Consider the following 17,782-nt stretch of genomic DNA (forward strand, 5'->3'; position numbering starts at 1 on the left):
CTGTCCCCAATCCTGGCATGTCAGGTTTGCGTGACCACTAGGGCTGCAGCAGCAGACAAAGAGATATTTCAGTGACTACTAATAGGAGGTGGAAGAAACTCACAATATGAAGATAAGCAAATGATAGGAGCAAAGAGTGAAGTTGTTGGGTTTCCAGGTAACAGGAGGACCAACTGGCCAAAAGCCATACCTTAAATCAAAGAGTTTGCAGTCAGAGGGAAAAGACAGGATGGATTTAAGGTAATCATACTGTGTATTACTGGCTTCTGGAATTTAGAAGGAAGCTTCTCAGGGAGTCAGATTTTCACAGACTTCGGCAGAGACACGAGTATACACGGCCAAAAAGCATGAGGCTGACAAAATGTTCCCAAATGCTGGAAAAACGTGTTCTGTACGCAGGAAACGCACAATGAAGACTAAGCTGCAGCTACCCTGCACACCCTGCCGCAATTTCCTCACGCACACACTCACAAGCACTGAAAGTTCTATTTACCCCAAATCCAAATTTTCCAAAAGCAAAACCAGTAGGAAGTTTCCTCTCTAGAATAGTGTTGAATAACTAACATACAATTTTTTAATAAAATAGTCCTGAGGCATCACAAGATGTTGTAAGTTTATTCTGAATCGGATTAAACTGTGTTCAACATGGCTCATTTCTTTACAAATCATAATTCTTGAATATACGTTAAAACAGTTAAACAGTTTTAATGTTTCCTCCTTAATTATACCGGATACACAACAGTTTAACTATACAAAAGGCAATGTCCACATGGTTTATGGGACTCGAAGTGCGGTGAGGGGACCCTGCTGCAGCCAGCGGGCAGGTGAGGAACCCGCCGTGTCCCCCCACCTGCGCTCTCAATCTGTCCCCTCGACGTCGAGTGAAACGAAATCTACCCCAGAGTTCACATTGCAACTACTGGGCTTTCTCCCTAGCATTCACGTTCTAAAGTTAAAAAAACAAAAACCATCAAGAGAGCATACCTGACAGTTAAGGCCCTTCTCCCTCTGCAGTGTGGACTCTCTGATGTTTGGAAAGATTGGACTTACTACAGAAGGTTTTCCCACAATTATTACACCAATAGGGCTTTTCCCCAGTATGGATTCTATGGTGTTTATTAAAATTGGAGCTGTGGTTGAAGGCTTTCCCACACTCCTTACATTTATACGGCTTCTCTCCAGTGTGGAGTCTCTGGTGAGAACTAAGACCTGCGTGCTGACTAAAGCTCTTCCCACACTCGTTACACTGATACGGCTTCTCCCCGGTGTGTATTCGATAGTGTCGAATGAGGCTGCCTTTCCCGCTGAAGGCTTTGCCGCAATCTTTACACTGGTAAGGAGCCTCTTCAGTGTGCATTCGCTGATGTTTAAGGAGGTCCGAGCTCTGACCGAAGGCTTTTCCACACTTACAGTCATAGGGCCGGTCCACCAAGTGTGTTCTGTAGTGAAGGGTCAGGTTGGAGCTGTGGCTGAAAGCTTTCCCACATTTGGTGCACACATACGGTTTCTCCCCAGTGTGTGTTCTCCGGTGTTTAGTGAGATTTGAGCTATTACTAAAGGCTTTCCCACACTCAGCGCATATGTAACGTCTCTCTGCTGGGGCAGGTTTAGTCATTACTTCTCTACCTTTTGAGGAACCTTTGTCTTGGAGAGGAATTTTTGTTCCTCTTCCCTTTTCCAGGTTAACCCACTGCCTTTCTAACCTGGCCTCACATTTGTTGGCAATAATCATGGGAATAGAATCCCTTCTGAATCCTTCTGCGTGAAATTCTTCAGAACTTTCCTGCTTATCTGTTGATTCCTCATTCTGGGTGTTCGACTTACGATCTGAAACAGTAAGTAGAATAAGGACATGTCAGTTGTTTCCTGTCCTGAGAAGAAACTGTTAAATGAGAAATAGAATCACCAGGTGACACTGATGGATTCTAAGGGGTAACCAAATATTGCTCTATGAAGTTACAGTACCACACTGATACAAATAAGTCATTATCAGATCTAGTTTACGATGCCAGACTTTTCACGCAAGCCCCCTACCAGAAGCTATCATGGTATAAAAAGTACATGGTGTTCTCTGCCAGGAGAACTTCGGGTACAGAGGGCAATTAGGCAAAACCAAGCATACTGAGACAGCAGCAAAGGAGCTGGGTGATGCTCAGGTAGAAAGAAACAAGAAAGAAAGATTGTGGAAGGGTCAAAGTTGATAAAGGAAAATAAAAAGGATAATTAAGGGAGAAGAAGCTAGTGGCAAACTCACAAAATCCTTATTCTCACAGAAGCTGAATATAAAAGCAATAAAAGAGAATGTTTGGTCCACTTATAATCATTCTAGTCCCAGATCCTTACTAATTTGAATGACAGTACTTAACTCCCATGAGGGTTTAACTCTCATCATTTCACCTACATTGGCTATGTCTTATCATTCTCTTAGTTATAAAGTAACTGTCAAAATCAAACTGAAGCAGTTTAGCTTTTTTAAAGCACTTCACCAGGCAGTCACACCTCTTAAAAGTCCACCTAACCATCCACATACACAGAAAAGGGGAGTAAGAGAAATTCACACCGAAAAATGGGCTCCCTTTGAGAAGTGTCATCCCTCGGCAAGTCCAGAAGCCTCAGTCAACAAGGTACTTTCCTCTAAGCCGCCTTCTCCTCGTCCCTCTGTCCCTCTCTCCACCCACCATCTCCTTCCCTCCTCTGCTACCAGCTGCTTCTAGGCTCACCCCCTCCTCACTGTCCACTGCTGACTGAAGCAGCAGCTAAAATCCCTCTCAGTCCCCATGATGAGCAGTCACTTGGCTACACGTACACACTTCCCTTCAAGTTGCCATGAACTATGTGTGGGAAGTAAATAACTTAAGAAAAGTTAAACATTTTAAATAGCTTAATGAGGCATAAGTTGAAAAAGAAATTACCGGGACCATTTCTGCATAATCCCAAACTGATCACAGCAGGTCCACTAAGTCATTAACAAATGAACCAGCACCACCTCTTATTGGTTCATTCAAGCTGTCCTCGCTTCCATGAACAGTCCCCTTACTAAACTCACTTCAACTCTCCCTTTACGAGCGTGTCATCTGTTCCCATGCCAGGACTGACTGAGACACACCTGAGGGAGGAAAGGAACACATTCTGCCTCATCAGCCAGACCAGTTGAGTCAGCCTAGGGGACCACCTCACAACCAGGAATTAGGATGATTGTTTCTTCAACCACAAAGGCCTGGGCACCGAGTGGGGGCCTGACAGATGGTCCTACCTTGAATCTTTCTCAGCTCTGGAGTGAAGTCCTCCTCTTCACCAGTCTCTTGGATGTAGAGGGGCCCCCAAGACTCGTATTTGTAACTGGTCTCCAAAGACCGTGGCTGCGGGCTGCTCAGGGATTCCTCCACTGTTCCTGAGGATGCCATCTTCTCCCACCACTGTTTCTGTTCACTGGGAGGCGGTGAGGCCTAGAGACAATTAGGAACGGCTGGGTCTGTGCACAGCTCACTTTAAGAACCAGAACAAAAGAAAATCTCAGGACAGCTATGTAGAACCTCTAGGAAAGAGGAAAGAGAAAAGAAAAGCATCCATCCCATTCAACTCCCAAGGGTAACTCCCTAATTCCATATAGGATAGCAGAAGAAAAACAGGAGGAAACATGGTCTAACTCAGCGGAAGGTCCATTCAGTTATCCTCAGTGTGTGAACAAACCCGCTCCTGCCTGGATTGCTACGTTTGCAATCTCACAGAGTAAAAGGTCTCCCCAGCCTACCTGCTGTGCTGGCTCATCCAGCTCTCGCTCCAGATCTTCCAGGAGAGTGACGGCCTCTTCAGCGCTCTCCGGGCAGTGCTCCTGCACCCAGGCCTGGAGCTCCTGGGGCAGGATGGTCAGGAACTGCTCCAGCACCAGCAGCTCCAGGATCTGCTCCTTGGTGTGAATCTCAGGCCTCAGCCACTCACAGCAGAGCACCCGGAGCTGGCTGAGGGCCTCCCGAGGGCCAGGGGTGTCATGGTACCCAAACTGCCTGAAGCGCTGGCGGAACATCTCCAGGCTGGGAAGGCGCTTCCCTTTCTCCTCCTCCTCCTCCTCGACCTTCACAATCACAGGCCCCTGCTCTTGTGGAGTTCTAGGGCCCAGAACTGTGGCCATGCCCAGTACCTTGGTCATCATATAGGTACTGCAGAAACAGTGTCACTAAAATGGGGCTCTGTGTAGCAGGAGTACTGGTTCCTTTGGGTTTCTGGTTCTTTAGGGCTACACGTTAAACCTATGAAAATATGGTTACCATAAAATTACCAAAACAAAAAGTATGTATGCTTTTTGGTCTTTATAGCCACACCTTTAGCACAGGAAATGGTGGAAATTATGGCCATCGTAAAACTACCATATAACAATGACTGTCAAATATCTTCCTGGAGTCAGCTCAGGATATCCTATTTTGATTTGACTTTGCCTCCACTCTCTGAAAAAGTGCACTGTGGCTCAACCCCACTCCTGCATATATGTCTGAAGAAAATGAAAACGCTAATTCAAAAATATACATGCACCCCAATGTTCATAGCAGCATTATTTACAATTACCAAGATACAGAAGCAATCTAAGTGTCCATCAACAGATAAACAGATAAAGATGATGTGGGGTGTGTACGTGTATACACACACACACACACACACAAAATGGTATACTAGTCAGCCATAAAAAAAAGTGAAATTTTGCCATCTGCAACAACATGTATGGACTTGGAGGATATTGTTTAGTGAAAAGTCAGACAGAGAAAGACAAATACTGTATATTATCACTTATATGCAAAATCTAAAAAATAAAAAAAACTAGTGAATATAATAAAAAAGAAACAGACTCACAGCCACAGAGAACAAACCAGTGGTTACCAGTAGGGTGAGAGAAGGGGGGAGGGGTGATATAGGGCTGGAAATTAAGAGGTACAACCCACTATGTATAAAAGAAATAAGCTACAAGGATATACTGTACAGCAGAGAGAATATAGCCAATATTTTATAATAACTATAAATGGAGTATAATCTTTAAAAATTGTGTATCACTATGTTGTACACTTGTAACTTATATAATATTGTACATCAAATATACCTCGATTTGGGAAAAAAAAAAAAAAGAAAAGCACTGTGGCGTAAGCTTAAAACTAAATTTAAATTAACTTTGCTCCAAAAACTGTTTCAGAATCTTACAACTCCTGAGATCTCAACAGGCCATCTACTGGCCAAATGAAGTCTGTCTAAACCTACAACTTTTAGCTTCAGCATTAAAAATTTACTAGTTGAATGACAGGGCTAGTTAAGCAATACCAGGAATCATGTTAGAAGCCTGGAATTAACTAGCATATTTTTAAATGATTAAGCATAGTTAGTGATGTAATTTGAGCTTCACTTGACCCATTTTAAGCAGGGCGTACTCTTGTTTTAAAATGCCATTTAGGGGCTTCCCTGGTGGCGCAGTGGTTGAGAGTCTGCCTGCCAATGCAGGGGACACGGGTTTGAGCCCTGGTCCGGGAGGATCCCACATGCCGCGGAGCAACTGGGCCCGTGAGCCACAACTACTGAGCCTGCGCGTCTGGAGCCTGTGCTCCGCAACAAGAGAGGCCGCGACAGTGAGAGGCCCGCGCACCGCGATGAAGAGTGGCCCCCGCTCGCTGCAACTAGAGAAAGCCCTCGCACAGAAGCGAAGACCCAACACAGCCAAAAATAAAAAAATAAATTTAAAAAAGATCATCATGTCCAATATAGTAGTAAAAGCACAGGTTTTAAAAATAAAATAAAATAAAATGCCATTTATGTTTAGCTTTCACAGAAAGACAAGTGGAATGACAAGAGATTAGACTAAAAGCAACCTATATTCTTTCAGAGGTATTTCTTTTGATGAGACACATACTGCTGAGAGGAAACTGAGGGGAGAAATTAAACCACAATAGACAGCACAAACAAAAGATGTTTAAGAGTATTTTTTCTTTTAAATTTTAAATATTCTATATATTTGTCAGTTGATACATTAGAATACTGAAAACATCTATAGTAAATATAATTACTTCCATTTTCTTCATATGCCAAAAAAGTGAAATCCATTCACTCAACATTTGCTGAATACCTGCCATGGGCTCGACGCTAGGACTGCAGGGATGCCTAAGACAGATACACGCCTATCCTGACACAGCTTTCAAGTCGTGGGGGAGATGGAAAAGAAGTGAGTAAACAGACAACAGAATCAGTCTATCATTACTGGCATTCATTAAATATAGTACTCTGAAAGAAAACTACGTAAGTTAACTAATTTTACACACGTGTGACTGGCCTTCCTGATGAGCATATTTTCAAACTCTAAGCAGCACCTTTCCTGTCACACAAGGGTTCCCGTACTGGATTCGAATAATCTAGACCAGGAAAACGCCAGCGGTCTCAAGAAAGAGCCAAACACGTAAAAAGTCTATGTGGGTGTTCATTACATGAAATTATATTGACAACAATGGTAGAGACCATAAAAAGGATGTATAAATGGCTTATAAAAGCTGAAGACGAGGGAACAGGAGTTGCAGATGATCTAAAGCTAAGGCATTTAAAAAGTTGAGTATGCTAATTTCTAACATGCGTGTCAATCTCCGTGGATCTGGCTTGACAGCACTTGAAATACCATCTCGCACACACACTCATAATATACACACAATCACAATGAAGGGAAAAGATAAAAACACGAACAGTGATATTTCTGGGTTACAGAATTATGAATGATTTCAATTTTTTAAAGCCTTTTTTTTATTTCCTAAATTTTCTATAATGGGTATTATTACTTTTGTAGCCAGAAAAATCATAAAATCTCCAAACGGATCATAAGGAGTTTTTAACAATTAAAACAGATTTTACTTCTAATGCCCAAATTCCATGCCCTTCAAAAAAAGAAACCCAGGAAAACAAAAAAGCAGCAATTCCAGCCCATGCAGAACCTTCCAAAAAAGGTACATTTATGTTACAGCTTTTATATCAGACATTTAGTTTCACACATTTAGTAAATATGTATTAAAAACATGTATTTTATATGACTCTTCCCCTTTATTTTTGTAATCAATTTTGGTAATTAAAAAAATATAGGAAGTGGGGTTCTAGGAATAAAACCTCAATATGTGACCTTGCCTTTAGGAGAAAGTCAATAATTACCAGCTGCTAATTAGTTCAGAACTCTCGGGACGCTAGCTGGGACTCCCCTCTACTGTACCCAAATTCTGAAGCATCCTATGAGGCGCCAACAGCTATTCCCACACAGTGGACCAGCATCAGCACTGAACACCCGTTTATGCTATCCTCTGCACCCAGTACACTACTGAAGCTCCCAAGTTCAGGATTACTTGAAAACTGAGTGGGGGTTGGGGGGGGTGGTGGGAAGCACTGCCATCTAGTCTCTTAAAATAAAGGCATTAGCACCAAAGGCTAAAATAACCTAAATATAGATGTAGCAGCGCAGGGAGCATTCCTTAGAAATCCTTTCAAGTGGACCTCCTAAGTGTTGGAATAACTTTGTAACATAACTGGTTACAAAATTTCCCACTCTCTTCAGAGGAGGGCACCCCAAGAACAGAAAGACTGCTCAGCTTCTGGGATCCAGCCTGGGAAACTCTGCAAGACACTAGGAGTTATAACCCAGCACAGGAGGCATTAAATAGGGAGTGTCCTATATCACGTTCACATGGGATCTGTTCCCAGAAGTTGGCGAGTTCAAACTCACAGATGCCACTATATCACACAATCGCCTTTGCAAAACACATACATAGTAATAATTAAAGAAGAAAGTTTCCCTAGATGTTGCTGCTGGGCAACTGGCTGGGCTGGCTCAATAGCTCAGTGGTTTATTCTAGCACACCAGTTTTGCAGTGCCCACAATTCAAATTCATGCCTCAGCAAGGCCACAAACAAGTGGAGGGCTGGGTGCTTGGAGCCTTCTTCCTAACTGTACTCACTCTTTGGAGAGTTCATCCAGTTGCGTGGCTTTAAGTACGATCTATATACTCAACAGCCGCCAATTTATCTGCAGCCTGGACCTCTCTTCTGAACTCCAGACTCACACAACAAACTACCCACTTGACGTTGCCACCAGCATGTCCAGTGGCACCTCAAGCTTAACACGCCCGAAACTGTACTTCCCATCTTTCCCCCAAAGCTGCTCATCTTAGTTAATGGCAACTCCACCGTTTTTTCCGGACCAAAAAAACCTGGGCAACTCCACATTGTTCTGTTTTTCAGACCAAAAAAACCTGGTCACCCAACTCCTCCTTCACATTCTGCACACAATTCATGAGCAAATCTCTACATCTAAGAGATTCAGAGTTCGCTACCTCCAACACTGCTGTCCCACCAGCCCATCATCTGTTGCCTGTTAAATACAAGTCAGATCACATCATTCCTCTGCTCACACCTTTCAAGGCTTTGTGTGTCATACAGAGTAAAAGCCAAAATCATCACAAGGCCAACAAGGTCTCAAAGATTTCAGCCCCTGTTGCCTCTCAGATCTCCTTGTCTCTTGTCTGCCTCTAGCAAAGCCAGTATTGGTCATGACCACATTGGTCATGTTTAGTTTGTCTAAAGGTTCATTAGGGATGCCCTCAAGGTCTTAGCTTTCGAATTTTTCTTAATAAGGTGTTTATAAAATAAAAAAGCATGTGAATAGAAAACAGAGGCTTCATTACTCACACTGTCTTCAACCACAGTGAACTATTTTAAGCTCGCTAGAATGTTTAGCACAAGAGGTCCATCAAGGAAAAGTTCATGGTCTACTACAAGCAGAGGCCTCTGTTCTGTTCCGAGGTTTTCCCCCCCCTCTTTTATGCCGATTTCCCAAAGCTTATATGCCCTTATCAAAGTGCCCCAAATCCATTCTAGAACAAGATGAGGCATAAATAAACCAAATTATTACAGTCTAACAATTTAACACGACTTACCAATTAATGCTAGAATGCTTTTGACATACTCATTCTGTACCTGAAAACTCCTACGCAGGCAAACTTGATAATTCATGAGGCACAGATTTCTACTGCTGGACAGTTCTAATTGTTACAGGTTTTCTTTAAACTGCACCAAATTCTGCATCACTTTTTATCTTCTTTCTTCACTGATCCTAGTTTGGTCCTAGACCAAAACTTACTTTCTCCGTTGTAGGCTTCCAATACCTGAAAACAGTTGTCTTTTCTTCACAGTTCTTTCAACTGCTCCTTATATAAGAGGTTTCCAAGTACCTCACTCACCAGACCACCCTTCTCTTGACAAACTATTTATAAATAAATGGCCCTCTAAAAATGTGTTTCCAGACTGGAGCAGATCCCTGTTACGTGCTTTCTAACCTGAACAAAGCCCTCCCTATTCCCTCCCTTGGAACAGACACTACCCAGGACTTCTGAGGCCCAGTTTCTCACACGAGGTCCTCAACCCCCTCGGGCGAATTCTTATCAATTAGCCTTGAATTCGGACCGCCTACTGAGAGCCAGGGAAAAAGAGAAAGCAGCCCCACTCAGACTGACGGGCCGTTCGGCTCAGGGAGTGCAGAGAAAAACTGCTCTGGAACACGAAAGAGACCAACTTTCCCTTTTTAAACCCCTGGCGGGGTGCGTGGGAGACGGGGGGAATGCTTTCAAGGGAGCAAATGCCTCTGCCGTCTGGGGCTGGGCAGGGACTGGGGGCTCCTCCCACCACCCTCCCAGGACCGGTCTGGGGAGTCCCCACAGGCCACAGCTGCCTAACCCACTCGTCCCTCCCCGCACCCTTCGGCGGACACTCCCGCTTCCGCCCGCCACGCGAACCGGAGACCGGGAGGCTCACCGTGAGTCAAAGCCGCTCGGGCCGCTGAACACCTCGACGCTCACCGCCGCCGACGCAGCCGGAAGTGCGTCATAGCCCCGCCCGCGGAGAGCTGTGCGGGGCCGCAGAGTCCCCTCTAGGAAGTTGGGAGGTCTTTTTGGCATCTCGTTGTCTCGGGTACTCGGGAGGTCGAGGAGCGAAAACGACTAGTGGAGGCGCCCTCGCAATGTGAACAGGCGGGGACCTCTTTCCCATTCCTTTTTTTTTTTTCTAACCAAGGAGGGACCAACCAGATGAAGTCTTGGCGGTTTTCGCACCCCGCCCCCGACGCCCCGGGCCAAGGACAGGCGTGGGCTCGGCGCGGCGGCCTCGGTCCTCCTCGTGGACTTCAGAGGCCGGTTCCCCTGTGGCCCTCAGGCCGGTCACCGCGTGAGAACTCGGCCCCCGTTTATGGACACGGAGCCCCACGCTTAGCCCACGAAGCCCGAGATTCAGTTATCACACTCAGATGCCCGGCGGCATCCACCTGAAGTAGCTGTGCCCTTGGGGCTTTGCGGGTTCGAAACTTCCTGGGCAGAAATCTCTGAGGCCGCCTTCCAGAGGCTCCTGATGCTGCAGGACTGGGTACAGAGGTCCTTGCCTACATTCTCCCCCGCCGCTGTTGCTCAACTGCAGGTTACGGGACTGTAGATTCTCAATGTTTTCGATCTCAGCCCCACCCCGTCCGGCCCTCACTGAGTTTGCTTTCGCCTGGTCCCTCAAAAGGCACACATGTTGAGGGACAGCAACGTGCCTGCGCAGGGAATACCGTGTCTGAATGCACCATAAATTTGTAGAGATGAGACGTTTTTCCCTGATGTTTTCTATGATCATTTAAATTAAAAAAAAAAAAATTCAAAGACATACAAAAGATCAACAGTGAGTCCCCTATGTACCAACTGACCAGTTTCAACAGTTATCACACAGTCAGTCTTGTTTCATTCATTCCCCCACGCACTGGTCAGACGTCTAAGATGGGCCCCTTCTGGGTGGCACACGTTAAGAGGAGTGTTCAAAACCCAGTGATCATCCAGAAATGACGAAATCATCGGGAGGTGTGAGCTCTGAACACCATGCCGTTCCACCTAGGAGAATCTGGAGAATTTTTCTTGCCTTAGGTAGGAGCGGACAAGGGGAGAATGAGAGACAAAGCAGTCTTAGTTTTCAAATTTGTGAAGTGTCATCACTTGAAAATGAAGTTTGTCTTCTGGGGCCCAGAGGACAGAACTACGAGCAATGAATGGAAATGATAGCAAAGTTCAATACAAGGAAGGACTTTCTAAGAGAGTTGCTCAAAAACGGCCACTTCCTGCATCATCTTGTGCTGCTTTGAAGTGGGAGAGCCCTGGGAATGGGGAGGACAGGAGTTTTGCAGAGTGAATTTTGGGGCTGGATGACCTACAGCTTGCCCCAGACTCCTGTTAGTTTTTCCCTTCACCTCCAGCCCCAATGGCATTCATTCACCATTACCACTCCCTCCACACACTTCCTCTGAGTACTTACTGTGGGCCGGTACTGTGTTAAACACTTGGTTTCAATTCTTTATTGCCGCATAAAAAACTACCCCAAAACTTAGTGCCTTAAACACAACAATTATCCTGACTTCTTCTAACTTAGAGGCAGTAAGGGGCTTAAACTCTGAAGAAAGAGCCAAGTTTGAATCTTGACTTTCCCACATCTCACTTGTATGACACTGGAGAAGTTACTTTCTTTCCTGAGCCCACGTTTCCTGATCTACAAAACAGAGATTTTAATATTTCACAGGGGTAAGTATTCTCAGGATTATAATGTTTCAAAGGATTGATAAATTGAAGATAAATGTGTGTAGCAGATTTTTTCTAAAAATAGTCACAACATTATCTCCCATCCCACATGCTCTTTTGCAATGTGGCCAAGAGCTAGATATAACAGAATCACTCGGGCTGAGGGGGAAACCAGAAACCTCAGAAACCTGCATAGTTCCATGAGCCACACGTGTTTCGTTGTTGTTGTTGTTTGGTTTTTTGGCCGCACTGTGAGGCTTGCAGGATTGAACCCGTGCCCTCTGCAATGAAAACTCAGAGTCCTAACCACTGGACCGCCAGGGAATTCCTGAGCCACACATGTATTGATGCCTTGGCAGTGCTCTGTCCAACCTCTTAGACAAAAGGATCTTTGCCGAGTCATGCAACCAGTAAGTTGTGATGTTGAGGCTTAAAGGAAATCCTTCCCGTTCCAAGCCCATCGTTCTTTCTACAGCAAAGGGCCTAGAGTTGCAAAATACTGATGGCAAAAGAGACCTTAGGGAAAAGCTGGTTAAACTCTTGTTTTCAGATGAAGAAACCCACCTGTGGCTGAAGAGGTCAGCTCGGAGGCACACTAGTGAGCTAATTAGCAGCAGAGCTGAGAGTAGAATCCAGATGCTCTAATTCAATCCTGTGTCCTTACTATATCTCAGCAGATTAAAAAGATCAATATGCTCCCATCCAAATCAGACTGTGGTAAAATAAGTTAACTTACGTGATCCATTATCATCTATTGATATAACCACGGCCATATGACAAAACCACAAGAAAGCAGACGAAGGAAAAGTTAGCCATTGCGGCTGGTGGCTCTGCATTTCTTCTTCAGAACAGTTTTGACTTCCAAGAGCCTCATACTCTTCCAATGAACTCATTCCGCAAACACTTACCAAGAACCTACAGTGTGTCAGCCATTGGCTTCAGGCACAAGGAGAAAATGAAAAATGAAAAATACACGTAGTTCTTGGCAGATACGTAAACAAATAACTATGGACATGGTCCATAATAATACGTGGTCCATGATAATACAGACGAGAGCACTAAATGGTGACTAAGTGACGTGTCATCTTGGGGATGCACAGTGTGATGTCTCCTAACATGCAAAGCTCTGTGGCAGGGAGTTTACTAGAGGACAGTTCCCGCCTTTTGGAGAATTCTACTTGCTAAAAGTTCTTTCAATTAAAGCAAACATCTAGGGGACTTCCCTGGTGGCGCAGTGGTTAAGAATCCGCCTGCCAATGCAGGGGACACGGGTTCGAGCCCTGGTTTGGGGGGAATCCCACATGCCGCGAAGCAACTAAGCCTGTGCACCACAACTACTGAGCCTGCGAGCCACAACTACTGAAGCTCGTGCACCTAGAGCCCGTGCTCCGCAACAAGAGAAGCCACCGCAATGAGAAGCCCGTGCACCGCAACAAAGGGTAGCCCCCGCTCGCTGCGACTAGAGAAAGCCCGCGCGCAGCAACGAAGATCCAACACAGCCAAAAATAAATAAAATAAATAAATTAAAACAAACAAACAAAAAGCAAACATCTGCTTTCTTGTAATTTCAACTCATTGATCCTAGTCTTTTTTTTCTGGCTGCACCACAAGGCTTGTGGAATCTTAGGTCCCCGACCAGGGATTGAGCCCAGGCACTCGGCAGTGAAAGCGCGGACTCTTAACCACTGGACCGCCAAGGAAGTCCCACATTGATCCTAGTCTTGATTGATCTTTTTCTCTCACAAAATGCATGTAGTTGTTCTTGTCAGCCCTTCAAAATATTTGGAAACTACCATGTGTGACTGTCCCAAAGACCACCTACAACAGTTCTATGATCTTGTCTGAAAGTTGCTTCTGAATCTTGGAATGTGAAGTGTATAATGACCCTCTGAGGGTCCATGGTTCCTCATTTAAATGACCTCCATACTCTCCCACTTAACTTTCTCTGCATTACTCGGTTTTCTTTTGTCTTTTTTTTTTTAATTGGAGTATAATTGCTTTACAATGTTGTGTTAGTTTCTGCAGTACAACGAAGTCTTTTGTCTTGAAAGATTATTTGGTTTGAAAAAGAAAAAGACCCCGCTTTGTAGCAGAGGTCTGGAAGGGGAAAAGCTACGCTGGTTACTGCAGGTCTGGGGTCCCTCCCTCCTCTTCCAGCAGGGAGGTCGTCGTTCTCTCTAAAAAGGTTGCTTTCTGGATCTTCCTCGCTCAGTCTCGCCATCACTTACTTTTGCTGCCATCACTATGCTTGGCCAGCAGAGGGTGATCAAACCTTGGTTTCTTTTAGAACAAGGCAAGCTCCTCACCCATCACAGCTCTGAAAACGTCTTTTTTCTTCCCAGAGGGAGTCCACCTGTACAGCCTCTTCTGTTGGGAAGCTGCAAAGACATTCATTCAGCTAAAGAAAATGAAAAGAGAATAAAGGTGATGTAGTTGCACAACCCCATAGCTTAGAGCTGGAGTGCTGTTGCTAATGAGCCTTAGAGGACTTGAAGATGCAGCTTAATTATCTGGAAAATGGGCATAATAATAACCTGCTCTGACAACTTCAAAGCGTTTGGATCACATGAGAGTGAACTAGCTTTGTAATTACCTGTACCAATAGTAAGGACATTTTCATCTTCAAAACTCTTGGCTACCATTTTATTTCTGATCTCTGTTTTAATGTCAGCGCACTGCCCTCCCCCCCGCCCTGCCCTAGGATGTGGCTCTGCCCATCACAGATCCTTTTTTGCTGTTGTTGTCCTACCCCCTCTGGAGAGGGCCACTTGCCTTCTTAACAAGAGACGGTAAAGTTTCCCGCCAAGGCTTTTACAAGAGCAGGTTGCCAGCTTGTTCCCCGTTGTTGGTGGAAGATCCCAGAAAAAAATTGCATAATCTCTGAGTAGATCACCAAGGGCATCCAGCCCAGCCCTCCCCCCTTGCAAAATCCCTTCCTGCCCAGGACCCCTGGGTGTCATACCTGACCTGATTCGATGCAGGCACCTGCTCTGGCTGGCTCTGCAATGAGGTTCCTTCTCCCAGCGTCTTCCACTAGGGCCATTCCTTCTGGGTGCGCACCTTGCGTCCTGCAGAACCCTGGGGCCACCAGTCATCTTCTTATCAGGAGTTGTACGGTTATCACAACTCGCTAGCACAAGGCAGGCAAGTGTCTTGAGGAAGGGGTGCCTTTTTCTAATTTGCCCAAAGTCCTGGTAGCAGCTGGGAAGAGCTGGCTTTACTTATCTGCCTTACTCACTGCAGGACCTCTTTCTTTTTTATTATTCCTGACACCCAGCACATGGCCTGACAATAATGCTTGTTGAAAGGGATTTAGATTGATTTCTTGGAGGCATGCAGAACAAACTGAATGCCTCTTCTACATGACAGGCCTTTAGATACTTGAGGGCAGAGACCAAGTTCTCATGTGTTTTCTCCTCACCAAGCAAAACCCTTTATTGCACACCTGAGGTGGTTTTGGTTTTACCATCCTGCGGTTGGTCTGCCTCTCTTTTAAAATGTGCAGTCCAGAACCAAATGCAGGGCACACGATGACAGAAAATCCAGGCAGAGGGGAGTCGTGCTAGCACGTGTGTGTTCAAGCATCTGGAGTGGAGGCCGTGCCAAAGACACCTGAGATTTGGAGGCAGTGGTGGTGACTACTGGTGAAGGGACGTGCATAGTTTGGGACAAGAAAGGCCTCTTAAGCCTGTGCAGTAATGCCCATGACTCCAGAGGAAATACCATTCCCTGGAGGATTTGGAATTGCAAGAGCTGAAGAAGGATTGGGGTATGGGAAAGAACTGAGTAGGGATTGGTGCAGTTTGAGAGACTCAGAGGCCATGTGAAGTTCTGTCCATAACATAGGGGACTGTCACGGGTCCCAAATTTTCACAAAGACCTGATTTCAACGTAACGTCTTTTAGGGACTCATGGGATGGAGGACACTGCCAGCATGTTTCACTTAAAGAAGGGAGACTTTTGTGAGGGGTAAATTAATATTCAGGAAAGAGTGAGAGGACCATGGAGGAAATAATAGCTAGTATTTCTGGAACACGTAGGTCAGGCACTGCTGTAGCTGCCTTACATGTAACGGCTCATTTAATGCTTATAACGCTATGTCCATTTTGCAGATGAGGAAACTAAGACACAGCACGTAAGTGGTAGATGAAGGATTTGATCCTGGGCACACTGGCTCCAGTGCCTGCGTGTGTAACCACTATGCTAGTCTGCTCCATAAACGTAGTTGTGGGATCACAGAGGTGGCGTGTGTAGGTGGGAGAATAACTGAGCTCAGAAAGGACATGAAGCAGTGGATAGAACCTGATTGCTGGAGTCAGACACACCTCGCTTTAAATCCAGCTCTGCCACTCATGGGGTCAGCTGCTTCACGTTACGGGCCTCAGTGTCCACATCTGTATAATGGGGCAACTGTCTCTGCAAAGTTGATGTATGGATTAGAGAAACCTCATGGTTGTTATTATTCAGGAGTGAAGGAGGAAGAGAGAGAGGAGTTGATGGGCAGTGCAATGCAAACAACTGACAAGGTTTCAAGGAAATGTCAAATGCTCTAGAAAAGTAAGGGAGAATGAAGACGAGAGAAAGGGCTCTGTCAAGAACACTGGTGACCTCTAATGGTGCCATCTAAGTGGCTGGGATGAGAGCTGAGTTACAAGGGAATTCCCTGGCTGTGCAGTGGTTAGGACTCTGTGCTTCCACTGCAGGGGGCAGATCCCTGGGGAACTAAGATCCTGCATGCCGTGCAACGTGGCCAAAAAATAAAAAAACACACAAAAAAAGAATGTTAAAAAAAAAAAGAGCTGAGTTACAGGGGCTTTAAGAGGGAGGAGATCAGCGGTGAAGAGATGAAAACAGCAGTTCTGGTCCACGTGGCAGAGGAATTTGGTAGCTAAAAGGAAGGGTCAAAGTCAAACCAAAGATTTTTAAAATTTGCTTTTGCTCCTTAAAGCTACAAGTTTGTGCTTATTTAAATGGAGAACAGGTACTGAGGGGTGAGGAGGAGGCTGGAGGCACTCGAGAGCAAGGCCACATCCCTCGGCAGGCAGCAAGGGAGGGGCTCCAGGGAGCAGGGAGGACCAGACAGCGAGGCATCGGGATGGCCTGAGGCCCCTGGGAGAGCATATCAAGGGGGGTCTGCTGAGAAAGGGTGAGGTAAGGCCATGGTGGGCCTGGGAGCTTGGGGAGCAGGGGACACCAGGACAGCGGCCCCAAGATTACGGCAGAGAGGAGGGTAGGCTAGCAGGGGTGAGGGTCGTGGAGGGGCCACATCTGCAGATTTTCCCCGGGCAGCTTTCTGTAACTAAGGCACAGGAATGGAGGGAGAAGGAAGCTACCAGGGTTTGAACTGGACACAGTGAAAGGCTGAGATGCTCTTGGAAGGTAACCTTGACTCTTACAACTCCTGGGGCTCTTGTCTACACTGGGGATGCTGGAGTCTCTGGTCCTCTCCACACCCGCCGTTAATGAACTCAGGACCAGAATCTCTCACAGGGCCCGTTGTCCACAGCAGTGACCAAGTTCAATAATGCACTGGATTTCTTCCAGCTTCTGTCTACCCTGCTGTTCTCTGGAATCATCTCCTAAAATAAATCATCTGCACACGAGCCCTGACCTCAGGTTCTGCTCTCAGGGAACCTAGGCTAAGACAGTTGGACAGGATAGGGTTTAGTACCCCGGAATTAAGATTTGGTTGTGATACCTAAGTAAAAATACATTGCTTTTTCACATGTGCCACCTTTTACTTTTTAAAAAATTTGTTTATCTCACCATAGCCCTGAAAAGCAAGTGAGGCAGGGGTTAGTATTCCTTTAGGATAAGGAAACTAAGAGCAGAGGAAAACAGAACACTCTGCACTTCTCTCTGGTTTCTAAATAGGGTGAAAAAAAAATCAATTATTTAAATGAGACAAAGTGAAAAAAATCACATTGAGTTTGTTTCAGTAAGCTATGCAAAAACAAGGTTATTAGGTTAGAGTTCATAGTTTGAAGGTCTAAAATATCAACTTCACATGTTGCTCCTACTATTAGGATGTTCAATTTTTTAAGTCTCATAAAGTGGTCAAAGGTTTTGTTTTTGTTATTGGAGTAGAGTTGATTTACAATGTTGTGTTAGTTTCTGCTGTACAGCAAAGTGAATCAGTTATACATATATCAACTCTTTTTTTAGCTTCCTTCCCCCTATAGGCCATTGAGTTC

General features: G+C 45.3%; 1 protein-coding gene across 2 annotated transcripts; it reads right to left on the reverse strand.

Moving 5' to 3' along the window:
* Positions 1 to 599: 599 nt before the first annotated feature.
* On the reverse strand, positions 600 to 9,953 carry ZSCAN21 (zinc finger and SCAN domain containing 21). 2 transcript variants are annotated; one of them, XM_082361389.1, is made up of 4 exons: positions 9,808 to 9,953; positions 3,752 to 4,247; positions 3,254 to 3,446; positions 600 to 1,827 (listed from the first exon to the last, which is right to left on the reverse strand). In XM_082361389.1, exons 2-4 carry the CDS (start codon positions 4,148 to 4,150, stop codon positions 992 to 994), a joined length of 1,428 nt encoding a protein of 475 aa, XP_082217515.1. In that variant the 5' UTR covers positions 4,151 to 4,247; positions 9,808 to 9,953; the 3' UTR covers positions 600 to 991. The 2 variants fall into 2 exon arrangements, with proteins under 2 accessions (XP_082217515.1, XP_082217516.1); XM_082361390.1 differs by lacking the exon at positions 9,808 to 9,953 and adding an exon at positions 8,934 to 9,791.
* Between the last annotated feature and the right edge of the window lie 7,829 nt (positions 9,954 to 17,782).

Source organism: Balaenoptera borealis, assembly GCF_965194805.1.
Source record: "Balaenoptera borealis genome assembly, chromosome: 16".
Taxonomy (NCBI): domain Eukaryota; kingdom Metazoa; phylum Chordata; class Mammalia; order Artiodactyla; family Balaenopteridae; genus Balaenoptera; species Balaenoptera borealis.